This window comes from Lissotriton helveticus, chromosome 2_1 (genome assembly GCF_964261635.1).
Source record: "Lissotriton helveticus chromosome 2_1, aLisHel1.1, whole genome shotgun sequence".
In the NCBI taxonomy this organism is placed as follows: domain Eukaryota; kingdom Metazoa; phylum Chordata; class Amphibia; order Caudata; family Salamandridae; genus Lissotriton; species Lissotriton helveticus.
The window spans coordinates 1,906,161,886-1,906,175,110 of NC_136059.1; the positions used below are offsets into that span (position 1 = coordinate 1,906,161,886).

A 13,225-nucleotide genomic window follows, 5' to 3' on the forward strand; every position below is an offset into this window, starting at 1 on the left:
GAGGAAGTGAAGGTGCAGGGGTATCAAGCGGAGACAAACCGTGATGCTTACAGGTATGATAAATCCTGCATATTAATACCATAACAGAAGTTCGTGTGGTCGTAACCTTTTTCTTTCCTACGAAGGTTACGACCACACAAACTTCTGTTATGGTCTTTTTAAGCAGGATTAATCATACCAGTAAGAATTCCAGTTTATCCAAGTGCAATACACTGTACCCGATTACGCTTGTGACTGTACGGATGTTTGACGATTGTCGCCATTTATCCAACAGGTTTCTGAAAACGGACTTTCGGAATATGGAATTGTATTGGGGAGTTCCCGCAGCATATGCAGTTAATTGAATCCACACGTTGCCCAGATGAAGTTTCCCGTTGGGAATGGAACGCGTTGTTGATTTATGTATTTGTAATAAAGAACTGTTTTTACACTACTGTTGACTACTGGACTTCATAACCTGGCGCACCCCCATTTCAGTGACTACAATCTTGGATCTGTGGCACACAGGCGTCAAGCAACAGCTGGCGTTTGGGTTGGTTGGACATGAACACTACGAATTTGAACTTACAAGTGGTGCGGATACAGGTGCCTGCAATTGCTTTTGTGGACATGCATCCAAGACATGTGAGAGGAAGTTTGATAGTGTTGGCTGTCAGACTCCTCCGACTCTGGCAGTTGTTGGTTGGGAGGTACTAGAGGCCAACAGGTGCGGCACAGCCAGCAGTTTTGTCTGCAGAGGGGTGTTGGTTGTCTGCTGTGTTGATACAGTCAGCCTGTGGGCAATGTGGGTCAGGATGTGGAGGATGGTTGTCCTTTTGAGCCTGTAGTGGGCAATGGCATCCTCTGAGTCTGTGAGGCTGGTGTGTTTTCGGAAGGTCTGCTGTCTTGTTCTGCACTGCCTCTGTGGTGGTCCGGGGGGTTCTGGGCTCTGGGATGGGCTCCCTTTCATACTGCAGGTTGTCATCCTGCTTAACACCAGTAAAAGGTGTTAAATCCCTGCTGCTAAGGCGCCTTATTGCATGTTTTTGGATCGCATTTCAGATCTGGCTGGTCGTTGAGAATATCGCAAAGTGGTGTTTTCGTGTGTTTTTGCATGGGAACGCCTACTCTGCATATCATTAGAGTTAGTTGTCGCTCTCATCCGTGGCGATGTTTTTTGCGGCAGCTATCGCTGGAAAACTGGTGATATCGGCAGTTTGCACCAGCTTGGGAATAAGGCAATAAATCTATTGCCACTTTTGCGGCACTAAAGTGAAGATTTATCGGCGAGAAGTCCTTGAGATTATGCCCCCAAACTTCTCTACAGTGGGACATAGCCTATTTTTAATGCTTTCAACCTCCTTCTAGTTAGTGGTAGAAATGGGTGTGAAACCAATAATGGATCCTGGAAAGCTATATATTTCTGAAAAGAAATTGTTAATTCCGCGAGAGGTCATTTGTGTAGATCCTGCAAGGGTTTCCAACAGAAAGTAACAGCTGAAATAAGCAAATACTGTAATTGAGTTTTAAAAAAAAACCAGCCATTTGTGCTTACATTTTCACCTCTAATATCTAACTATGGCAGATTTTTTAAAGCAATATGCAGTTATGTCAGCAGGACCACTCCGGTTGCGGGATATATAGGGCTTGTAGGTTCACCAAGAAACCGAGATACCCTAAGCCAATAACTGAGCGGCACCTTGCAATGGTTTTTCATTGTGTACCAGGTATACAGCAAATCATTTGGTAAAAAAATAAAGAGTGAAAAATAGGTTGAAACCTAAGTATTCCCGAAATGGGAACAAGGTATGGAGTTTAGAAGCAGTGGCTATTTTCACATTTCTGAATTTGTGGGTACCCATACTAACATGTAAATTAGAGGGCATTTTTCAAAATGACTTCTATTTTAAACACAGTCTTACATTTGGAAGGCAGAAATGCATAAAAAGATAATTGGTAATACCACTTGTTCTACTATTCTGTATTTCCCCAAGTCTTCCGATAAAAATGCTACCTCACTTGTGTTGTTAGGCCTAGTACCCGCGACAGGAAACTGCCCAAAACGCAACGTGGAAACATTTTCCCACTGAAAACAGATCCCTCTTTTTTTAAATGTGCCTAGCTGTGAATTTTGGGAACCAGATCAGCCAGCACCTAGCAAACTTGTACAGTTTTGAAAACTAGATACCCAGGGGTATCCAGGATGGAGTGACTTGTGTGGCTCTCACCAGGTTCCATTACCCAGACTCCATAACAAACCTCAAAATTTGTCCCAAAAAACATTTTCCTCACATTTCTGTGATGGAAAGTTCTGGAATCTGCAGGGAGCCACAAACTTCCACCCACTGCGCATTCCCCAAAGCCTCCGGATAAAAATGGTACCTCACTAGTGTGGGTAGGCCTAGTGTCCGCGACAGCAAGCAGCTCAAAATGCATTGCGGAGACATCAAAAGTAGCTATCACAAAATAACCTGGTTTTGCAAGGGGTTCACCTGCGTTTTTCATCCTGGGCTCTGCAGCCATGTAAGGAAACCCTCAACATTTCAGAAAATTAGACACCTGCTGGGGGGGTGTTTGGGGTGTGCAGACTATAACATCAATATTCCAACTATAAGGGGTTGCCCGCGACGTATAAAGAAAAACCCTGGTGTCTAGGGGCTTTCTGCCTCCCTTGGGGAGGGGGCAAAATATCAAAATATTGCCCCCTCAATGGGAAGAAACCTTGCCCAAGGTGCCACTCCCCAACATACCAATAAATATATCTGGCGTCTACTGGAATTCTTCGCCCTAAAATAAGACCGATCTGCCCCCATGGGAAGCAGAACACTGCCAAAACTGTGCCCAAATTATTAGGGCACGATCCTTGCCTAAGCAGCCTCGCCCCTCCAATATATGGCAGTATATTTCCTGGTGGCCTTGTGAGTGCATTCCTACTGCGCGATTGTGGCACCAGCCACAATCGCACAGCAAGATTGCACTGCAAAGAGACACATGGAGAAAATAACTACTCCATCTTTTCCCTAGTGCCTTTTTGCCATCCCGGATCCCACCCAGGAGGAAAACGTACCTTTTTCTCCGACGTATAGAAAGCATCGGCTTTCAGGTCGTCCCGACCTGCTCTCATGACAACGGGACGCCGTCATCGAGCCGTCATCAGATCGCCGCGGGGGTGGGGGCCAAGGGTGGTGGTAGAAGGGCTTCCACTGAAAATCCCCGGTGGGGACCTGTAGATGGGATGGCCACAGGGGGACCACCAGGATGTAATGATTACACCCTCGGCACAAACTTATCAGAGTCAAGAAAGTAACAATTACGTCAAAGTCACCAAAAGGGTTAACAATGCCCAGGGCAAGGTCTTGCTAGGCCAACGCTAGACACAACAGTAACACCTCAGTTTGCCACGAAATGTGACAACGTGCTTGTCGGAACACCAAGCCATAAACTTGTCCCAATGGCTGGCGTATACAGATTTTGTCAAGGGATGCCAGACTGCCAGAACAACATCAACAGCCAATGGAGGAAGCTCGAAAAGCCTCAGCTGTTCCCGCTCAATCATCAAGCATGAAGATGAAGCATGTGCAGGTTGGGATGCAGGACACTGCCCTGCTGCAACAAGAGACCCTGCTAAACAGAGGTTCATGCCATGGAGATCTGAATACAATACTCTGCATGGCCAATTTGATGCCACTAGGATGACTAGAGACAGGTCTGTGCTAATCTTCTTGAGGACTCTCAGCAAGAGTGGCATCAGCAGAACGGCATACAAAAACACAGAATTCCACTTCAAGCGGAACGCATCTCAGAGAGAGCAACATTGGGACTCCAACGCACAGAAGTGCTCACTTTGATTGTTCTCCGCTGTGGTGACTACAACGAGCCAAAAATCTCCTCGCTTGCAGAACGAGACATTACACTACCGGTGGGTGCAGATGCAATTTGTGGTCTGCAAGGTATCAACAGCTGAGATGTTATGCCCTGGTGTTTAGATATACCCCCAGGTGTTGTACGACCAGGAAGATAACCTGACATTCCATCATGTCCAGTGGCGCAGGGCATCTTGGCACAGAGGGCCCATCCCAGTCCTGCATGCTGCAATAAAACATCGCAGTGGTGACCATGAACATCTGCTACAGCCTCTGTTTGATGGATGGCAGGAAAGCTTTCTAAGACAAATGGATGGCCTGCAATTCCAACTGGTTGATGTGGAGCCAGGCCCTCTTATCTCCATCTCCACCAGGTAGCTATCCCATCCCAGAAGCAAGACATTGATCACCACTGTCAACTCTAAGAGGGGAAGGGTGAGGGGCCTGGTCCTCCAAAATATCTGTAGAAACAAAAATACTCCCTCATGACCTATAAACACTTTGCTATTGGGTATAACCTCTGATATCACAGGCATACACGAACCACATTTCCATTTGTTTATTTATTGTATTTTGAAGTCTTTTTCTCATTTCTTAAATATTTTTTTCTTTTTTAGATGTAAAAAATTATTCAATATACATCACAAATTTCTTTAAATACATATGCAAAAAATTCAATTGTAAGTACATAATATACAAGAAACATATATCTTTAAAAGCGAGACAATTGTAATAACCCAGGTATAGAACCACATACATACACACTCACTCACTCGTCCTAAACATACACAACTCAAATACAACCAAAAAACATCCTGTTGTTTTGCACCTGTTGTCTAAAAAATCAACCAAATGTTGGGTCTAAATAAGAAAATGGCCGACGCGTTTCGGTGGAAAAACAGCAATGGGGACCACCTTCATCAGGACCAGCCAAAGGCAATTCAGCAGAGGATCTCAAAACCTGGAATTTGGGTCTGTAAAAGTATATACAAAAAAGAATTTACAAGTATGCCCATGTTACTTTTCAGTACCATTTGAAACAACAACCGTGTGGACCATTGAGGAAATCCATTCTATACACACTGTGCCACCTTATAACCCAAAAAGCTTGTGTGTATACATCAAAGAATACTCGAAATTGAGAGAGGAAGAAAAATAAAGAGAAAAAGAGGAATGGAGGAGTAGAGAAAGGGTCTGAGGAAGACTTGGATGACACCAGTTTTATCAATATCTACCTCTTATCTAAAATGTAACGTGTTAGACCACTAGTACAATCGTTCTTCGTTCGGTCCTCCAAAATATCTGGACACAATCGGAACGACTTCACAGATGCAATACCCACTGGGACTTCAGATCCCACTGTAGAGCTGCATGTACCACCTAGCATGCGTCACCAGCAGGATGCACAAGATCATCAGACCCAGCAGTCTCAGAGTGTCTCTGACCGGAATCCGGGACAGAGGCTGAAACATAGGCGGGGGGAGGGCGGAGATCATAGCACTAACGTCCTAGACTCTCCACGCCAAGAGAAGGCGTGAAACTGCATCATGTCCAGAATGAGTGCTTGCAAAGGAGCCAGGTCTAACTTTGGCAGGTCGATAGTCTACCCCAATCGATGAAGGTTTGCCGTAGTTGGAATGGGGATGACTAATGCTTGGGGTGAGCCCACTTTCAGCCAGTCATCGAGCTTGGGGGGTCTGGGGGGGGGCGGCGGGGAGAGACTGGGATCCCCAAACTCCAATGATGAGCAGCAACTACCACCACCATCACTTTCGCGCATACCTGGGGGCAATGGGGAGGCCAAAGGGGAACACTGTGAACTGGAAATGCTCCTGATGAGCAGCAACCATCACTTTCGTGCATGCCTGAGGGGCAATGGGGAGGCCAAAGGGGACACAGTGAACTGGAAATGCTCCTGGCCCCCCCGTCCACCGCAGGTAGCGGCATCTGTGGGCTTGCAAGACGTGAGCATAAAAATAAGAAGGTCCGAAGCTACCATTAGGTCTCCAGGATCTAGGGCAGACAGGACCTGGGCAAGGGTGATAATCGTGAACCTGTCTTTTCTTAGGAAAGTGTAGAGAGGGTGCAAGTCTAGATGAATAGGGCAGAAGCCTAGGTCCTTTTTCTGCAAAGAGTAACAAAAGTAGTATTTACACCTTTCTGGTGTCCGAAACCCCTCGATGGCTCCCTTGGCCAAAAGTGCCGGCAATTTCGGAAGTAACAAGGCAGGTAACACTCAGACAGCCGTTATACAGACCGTGGCATGGAAGGCAGGAATTTGAGGAATTGAAAGGTTTAACTCCGCCTAACCATCTGCAAGACCCACTTGTCTGAAGTGATAGTCTGCCACTCCAATAAAAATAGGTAGATATCTGCAACCTAACAGATGGCGGTGTGTAAAAGAGGGCACACTTAAGAAGTTTAGAAGGAGTGGAGGGGCTCTGCAGCATGCTCTGCTTTTTGTCCACGGAAATACTGTGAAGCCTCCTGGTCTTTTGGGTATGGCTGTACTGGCAGAGCTCAAGTCCCCTTCTATAATCTCGGGATGGACAAAAGGAGGAATATGGTTGCATGAGTCAGCAGTGAACCACCCCCTACCCACCAGGCCTCCCCGCCCCCCTCCCCTCCCCCCCAGGACAGAGCAGTGATCCTGCTGTCCTTAAAGTACTCTATCCACCTCTTTCTACCAAACAGGCTGGTCATGAGGCTTGCCTGAACCACACCAGAAAAGCCCATGGACCGCAACCAAGCGGGACACAAGAGCATCTGTGGAGCCCATGGCTCTGCCAATTGAGTCAGCGGTGTCCAATTCTCACCTTAACGCAAATTTTGTCCCGGGCCATCAAAAAAGCACAAGTGAGGAACGCTCTGGCTTCCTGAGAGAACATGGATAGCGCCTGTGCGAATCAAAGGTGCTCAGAGAATGGGTGTAGAGGCCAAGAAGGTAAGCAGTATTAACTCACTGCAAGGTCGGGCTGGCAGAAGAGAAAATCTTCTTGCCAAATGTGTTTAATCTTTTGGACTCCCTATCTAGGATGCAATGGGAAAAGTACTGGGTAGGCTGTGGCTGCTAAAGCCTGCACCAGCAAACTCCTGAGATGGGGTGCAGGGTGAGGAATACCAGGCCCCCCATGTGCACGGTGATGGCTGCAAGCAACATTTTGGTTGAGGGAGATCCACCGAGCAGGGTTTGGGTTAGGCCCCCAGGTGGACATTCAAGAGGGCTTTGTTTGCCATGGATGTAGCAACTCCGTTAAGACAACAGTCTTGGCTTCTACTGATGGAAGTTGGCGATAAAGGGTCTCAGCTACCCTCCTCATGAAAAATGTGAATGAAACACTCTCAAGACCAAGAGTGACCAAATCTGAGTCTTAGGAGGGGTCATGCCCAATAGCGTCCCCAAATCCTCGTAACAATTCTTCTTAGGGAAAGACTAAGCAATGTCATCAGTGGGGTCAAGTGGTCCATACTCTGCTGTGTCCTCAAACTCAGCACCAAAAGACAGGAGCACCGTCTCTGAGTCGAACAGAGCAATAGCCTCTTCTTGCGGCATTAGTGATGCCAGAAACTGCAACAAGGAACCGAACATCAGTGAATGTCTGGGACCCGGAATGGCGCTCAGGACTGAAGTTGACATGATCCAGGGACAGATTTAAAGGGTTCACCCTGCATCGGTGAGGGCTCCTTGGGACCAGAAGGCATACCAGATGGAGTTGGTTGCCCAAAGATGCAGGCCATCACCTCATAAAATTCCAGAAGTTGAGCCGGAATTGCTCAGGCACCTGGAAAATCCTGGAGGCAGCTCTCTGGATCCACGACTTGCACCTATATAGGCACTGCGCACATCACATCCAAGACAGACTGTCGACGCAGAGCAGTTGACACCACTTACCGGCATGCAGAGGTACCGTTCAAGATTTTCTGGATCCAGTCTGATGCCTGGGAACATTCTAATTATTTACAACAAGGGGTGGTGATGGACAGAGTCTCTGAATTAAGCAGAATACTCTCACCCAGTCAAGAGATCAGGGCTAGATCCAACACCGTTTTTTAGCTCATTGCACCATCCCAGTTTCAGAACCCGGCTGTATGCAAATTAGTCTGTCCCTGGCCCAGTGCATCATGGGAACAGGGCAGACCAGACTACAAAAGCCAATTCTTACACTGGGAAGGAAACAAGCTTCCGGGGACCGGTTTCTGGCATTTCAGCCGTCTTCGGCCCGGCTTGCTTGAATCCTGATGGTGCAATGAGCAAGGGACTCACATCTGAGTATACCCTTCCACGCTTAGGGTGGACAAAATTATTTACAACAAGGGGTGGTGATGGACAGAGTCTCTGAATTAAGCAGAATACTCTCACCCAGTCAAGAGATCAGGGCTAGATCCAACACCGTTTTTTAGCTCATTGCACCATCCCAGTTTCAGAACCCGGCTGTATGCAAATTAGTCTGTCCCTGGCCCAGTGCATCATGGGAACAGGGCAGACCAGACTACAAAAGCCAATTCTTACACTGGGAAGGAAACAAGCTTCCGGGGACCGGTTTCTGGCATTTCAGCCGTCTTCGGCCCGGCTTGCTTGAATCCTGATGGTGCAATGAGCAAGGGACTCACATCTGAGTATACCCTTCCACGCTTAGGGTGGACAAAATTATTTACAACAAGGGGTGGTGATGGACAGAGTCTCTGAATTAAGCAGAATACTCTCACCCAGTCAAGAGATCAGGGCTAGATCCAACACCGTTTTTTAGCTCATTGCACCATCCCAGTTTCAGAACCCGGCTGTATGCAAATTAGTCTGTCCCTGGCCCAGTGCATCATGGGAACAGGGCAGACCAGACTACAAAAGCCAATTCTTACACTGGGAAGGAAACAAGCTTCCGGGGACCGGTTTCTGGCATTTCAGCCGTCTTCGGCCCGGCTTGCTTGAATCCTGATGGTGCAATGAGCAAGGGACTCACATCTGAGTATACCCTTCCACGCTTAGGGTGGACAAAATTATTTACAACAAGGGGTGGTGATGGACAGAGTCTCTGAATTAAGCAGAATACTCTCACCCAGTCAAGAGATCAGGGCTAGATCCAACACCGTTTTTTAGCTCATTGCACCATCCCAGTTTCAGAACCCGGCTGTATGCAAATTAGTCTGTCCCTGGCCCAGTGCATCATGGGAACAGGGCAGACCAGACTACAAAAGCCAATTCTTACACTGGGAAGGAAACAAGCTTCCGGGGACCGGTTTCTGGCATTTCAGCCGTCTTCGGCCCGGCTTCTAAAGTAACAAATCTGCGGTTAGAAGTCTCAGTCTCATACAGAAAACTCATAATATCTGCCCTTCATCCGCCTCATCCTCCTGAATTACCTTCATAGAGTACATTTCACGCTGGTGAGAATGAAGAGGCCACAAACCAGACCTGAACTGCAATAAACGCTCTGGGGTTATGGGCTTGTTCTTTTATATGGTTTGGGATTGCCAAGTGATTAGGTGCTACTGGGGAAAGAGTGGAGGAGATCCCGGATATAGGGCTGGGGAGGCCAATACTTCTTTCCCCTAAATTTGGCCTCTGGCGTTGATGAAGGAGGTGGGAGGACCCAGGTATAATTTCCTACTCCAGAGGATGGGCTGCCTTGTGACCAAAAAAAACATAGCTCACAGGTTGAGTTACACCACAGTTCCCACTGGCATCGCGGAATGGACCATGGAGCACTCTTGGAATGAGACTCGTGCGCTGTCAGAGGATTTTTGTTGGCTCAATGTATTCATCCATATGCAGAATCACTTCCATTTGAAAGCACGGGAAGCCCTAGCAGATGGGCATTTGGCTTCCTTTACGATGTCCCTACTTTTCTGTGAAAGCAGACTCCATCGCACCCCAACTCCAGAACATCATCAACAGCTCCTTCGCATCCGCCACCTTCCCGGAGAGCTGGAAACATGCCGAGCTGAGCGCCCTCCTGAAGACCCCACGGACCTCAAGAACTTCCGCCCCATCTCGCTCCTCCCCTTTCCAGCCAAAGTCATCGAGAAGACCGTCAACAGACAACTCTCCGCCTTTCTTGAGACCAACGGATCCCTCGACCCCTCACAGTCCGGCTTCCGAGCAAACCACAGCACCGAGACCGCTCTCATCGCAGCTACCGACGACATCAGGTCCCTGCTCGACAACTGGGAAACTGCTGCCCTCATCCTCCTAGACCTCTCAGCAGCCTTCGACACCGTATGCCACCGCACGCTGACACAGCGCCTCAGCAACACCGGAATCCAAGGAGCGGCACTTGGGTGGGTCATCTCGTTCCTCGCCGGAAGAACTCAGAGAGTCCGCCTCCCCCCGTTCCGATCCGCGGCCACCGAAGTCATCTGCGGCGTTCCGCAAGGATCCTCACTCAGCCCAACCCTCTTCAACGTCTAAATGAGCCCTCTTGCAGCCATCGCTCGCCAACACAACCTCAACATCATCTCCTACGCTGACGACACCCAACTGATCCTCTCCCTCACCAAGGACCCTGCCACCGCCAAAGCCAACCTCCAGGAAGGAATGAAAGACGTCGCAGAATGGATGAAGATCAGCCGTCTGAAACTGAACTCAGACAAGACGGAAGTCCTCATCCTCGGACCATCTCCCTCTGCCTGGGACGACTCCTGGTGGCCCCCTGCCCTGGGCATCGCACCCAAACCAACGGACCACGCACGCAACCTGGGCTTCATCCTGGACTCCTCCCTCACGATGACCAAGCAAGTGAACGCCGTCGCGACATCCTGCTTCAACACCCTGCGCATGCTCCGAAAGATCTTCCGGTGGATCACCACCGAAACCAGGAAGACGGTCACCCAGGCCCTCGTCACCAGCCGTCTGGACTACGGGAACACCCTCTATGCTGGAACCACAGCCAAACTCCAGAAAAGACTCCAGCGCATTCAGAACGCCTCAGCACGACTTATCCTGGACATCCCTCGCCGCAGCCACATCTCTGCCCACCTGAAAGACCTGCACCGGCTTCCTGTCAACAAGAGGATCACGTTCAGACTCCTCACCCACGCACACAAGGGTCTCCACGACACGGGCCCGAAGTACCTCAACAGCCGCCTCACATTCTACACACACACCTGCCAGCTCCAATCCGCCAGCCTCGCCCTTGCCTCCGTCCTACGATTTCGGAAATCCAACGTCGGAGGAAGATCCTTCTCCTACCTGGCAGCCAAGACATGGAACTCCCTCCCCACTCACCTACAGCTGACCCTGGACCATCTCTCCTTCAGGAAACAACTCAAGACCTGGCTGTTCGAGCAGTAGCGACCCCCCCCCCCAGCGCCTTGAGACCATTACAGGTGAGTAGCGCGCTATACAAATTCTGCTGACTGATTGAAAGATTTAGATGTCCATACTGAATGATTTCGGGACCCACGCAGCCAGATTTAATTACAGTAAGTCAGTTTGTAAGATCTGGCCCCTGAAAATGTGGAGGACATCTGGTCTGCACGGATGTGTGGTTTCTCCAAAGTGGGAAAAAGTCTATCACCCTACATTGGTATGGTCATTGCAGCACTCTGAAGTTCCTCTCTGCTCCGTAAAAAGCCTGAATGATTATTATTCAGGGGCTCGAAAATGATTTGACAAATGCGTAAAGAAGCTTTCCTGACCAGCTGATCTAAAGGATGTTCCCCTTTATCCTGGATTTGTAGTACCTGGAGGCGAAGTTTAGACACGTACTGTTTTATGCGTCTCCAGGAGAGCTTGCTGCAAGTAGCCCCATAACATGCATTTGTAAAGTACACGTTCAGCCCGAACAGTATCTTGGTGCTGAAATAAGGAATGTTTGTTACCCAACTCAATGGTAATCATTTTAATCAACCTCTTACGGATGAATGAGTCAATAGAGTCACTGGGACTGAACCAGTAACCAACGTTAAACATACATTCGGTGGTGCGTATGCATCGGAATCAAGAGACTTTGAAGCATTTCCTGGCTAATCCTTCATGGCACAAACTCTCTTTGTAGGACCATGCGTCTTGTACTTCGAGATGTTCCAAATTAGTTCACCACTTCGAGATGTTCCAAATTAGTTCACCAATCTACTATAGAGCACCAGTTACAAAGCAGTCCTTGCGAGAGAAAAAAAATTATTAACATGGGGGTACCTTTGAAAGGTCTATACAGTTTAGTTTTCAAATCTAAGGCAAAGCACTTTTTCTGTGGTTGAAATAACCAGGTTAAACTGATTTGTTTTTTCCAATGAGACTGTGGAGCTTCCCTAAGGCATGTGGTGGATCCTCCAGGATCAGTATCTACTGTTACTTTCACTAACTGCCATCATCTTCAAGCTTTTGTGTATTAGAGCGCCCTCTTCAAGAAATATCTTTTTATGATGTTCAGGTAATTACATGGAACACTGTGCCATGTTAGATGCACTGTAAATGATACATTGTGGACTATGGTGAGACAATGGATGTTGTGATCCCAATCTGAAAGGTGGAGTACTGTCATGAGAAGGCATCACTGTGGGAAATATGGAGGTCAAAAATAGTCACCAATATTACTTCCTCCACCAATAAAACGTAGTAAGTCTAGATGGAAGCTTTAAGACAAAATGTGTTAAAGCGAGTGTGTCCCCTATGGAACAGTTAGTCTGGACCAACGAGATGAGATGCCCAACAATATAAGATGCTGAGCAACTGGAGAATTTTGTGCAATACAAAAACCATGCAACAAAACTGCTTCTAAAGTCTGCATTGTGACTGGGCAAAACGCTGGAAAGAGCTGAAAACTTTTACTTCCGTTGGCATACTTTAACATGACCACTACTTTACCACCTTACAGCCAAGCCTCCAAAACAGTCATTAACAGATGAGATTGCTTCTCCTGTTCTCTGTAAACTCAGCACTGAGAGCTTTGAAGCAACAGCAATATACAATTCTGAAAATTAAATTAAACTAGAGGGAACAGATTAGAGACCTGTTAAATGACTTGAGATTAATGAGCATAGACAAAATTCAAAATACCACTGCATATTTCTTTGCTTTCATACATTTTAAAATAAAAAAACATGGTTCATCATACAGTGAAAGAAACAATAAATTACCTGAAGTGTCCAAAGTGCCTTGGTCAGCCTCCTCATATTGAAGAAGTTCGTCTAATGCAAGCTTTGCAGCGTTTGCTTTTGCATCTTTCTTATTTTGACCTAAGCCTGTTTTATACTGGGTACCATCTATCACTGCACAAAAAGCAAAATATGATCCGAAAACATTTCCTGGAAAAAACAAATGGTATTTTCTTTAAACAAATAATCATCTGGAAATTGCATCATAAAGTATATTAACATGTTTATTATAATCAGGACTGAAATTCAGAAAGTACCAAAAACAAGGCTAAATTACATAAAACAACAAG

General features: G+C 47.3%; 1 protein-coding gene across 5 annotated transcripts in view; it reads right to left on the bottom strand.

The window, feature by feature from the left end:
• The window catches only part of ADAD1 (adenosine deaminase domain containing 1), a 1,111,472-nt gene that overhangs the window by 756,788 nt on the left and 341,459 nt on the right, over positions 1-13,225 (bottom strand). For all 5 annotated transcript variants that reach the window (XM_078676822.1, XM_078676823.1, XM_078676824.1 and 2 more), the window contains one exon: positions 12,918-13,085. In XM_078676822.1, coding sequence (XP_078532948.1) covers positions 12,918-13,085 — 168 coding nt within the window. The remainder of the gene's footprint in view (positions 1-12,917; positions 13,086-13,225) is intronic.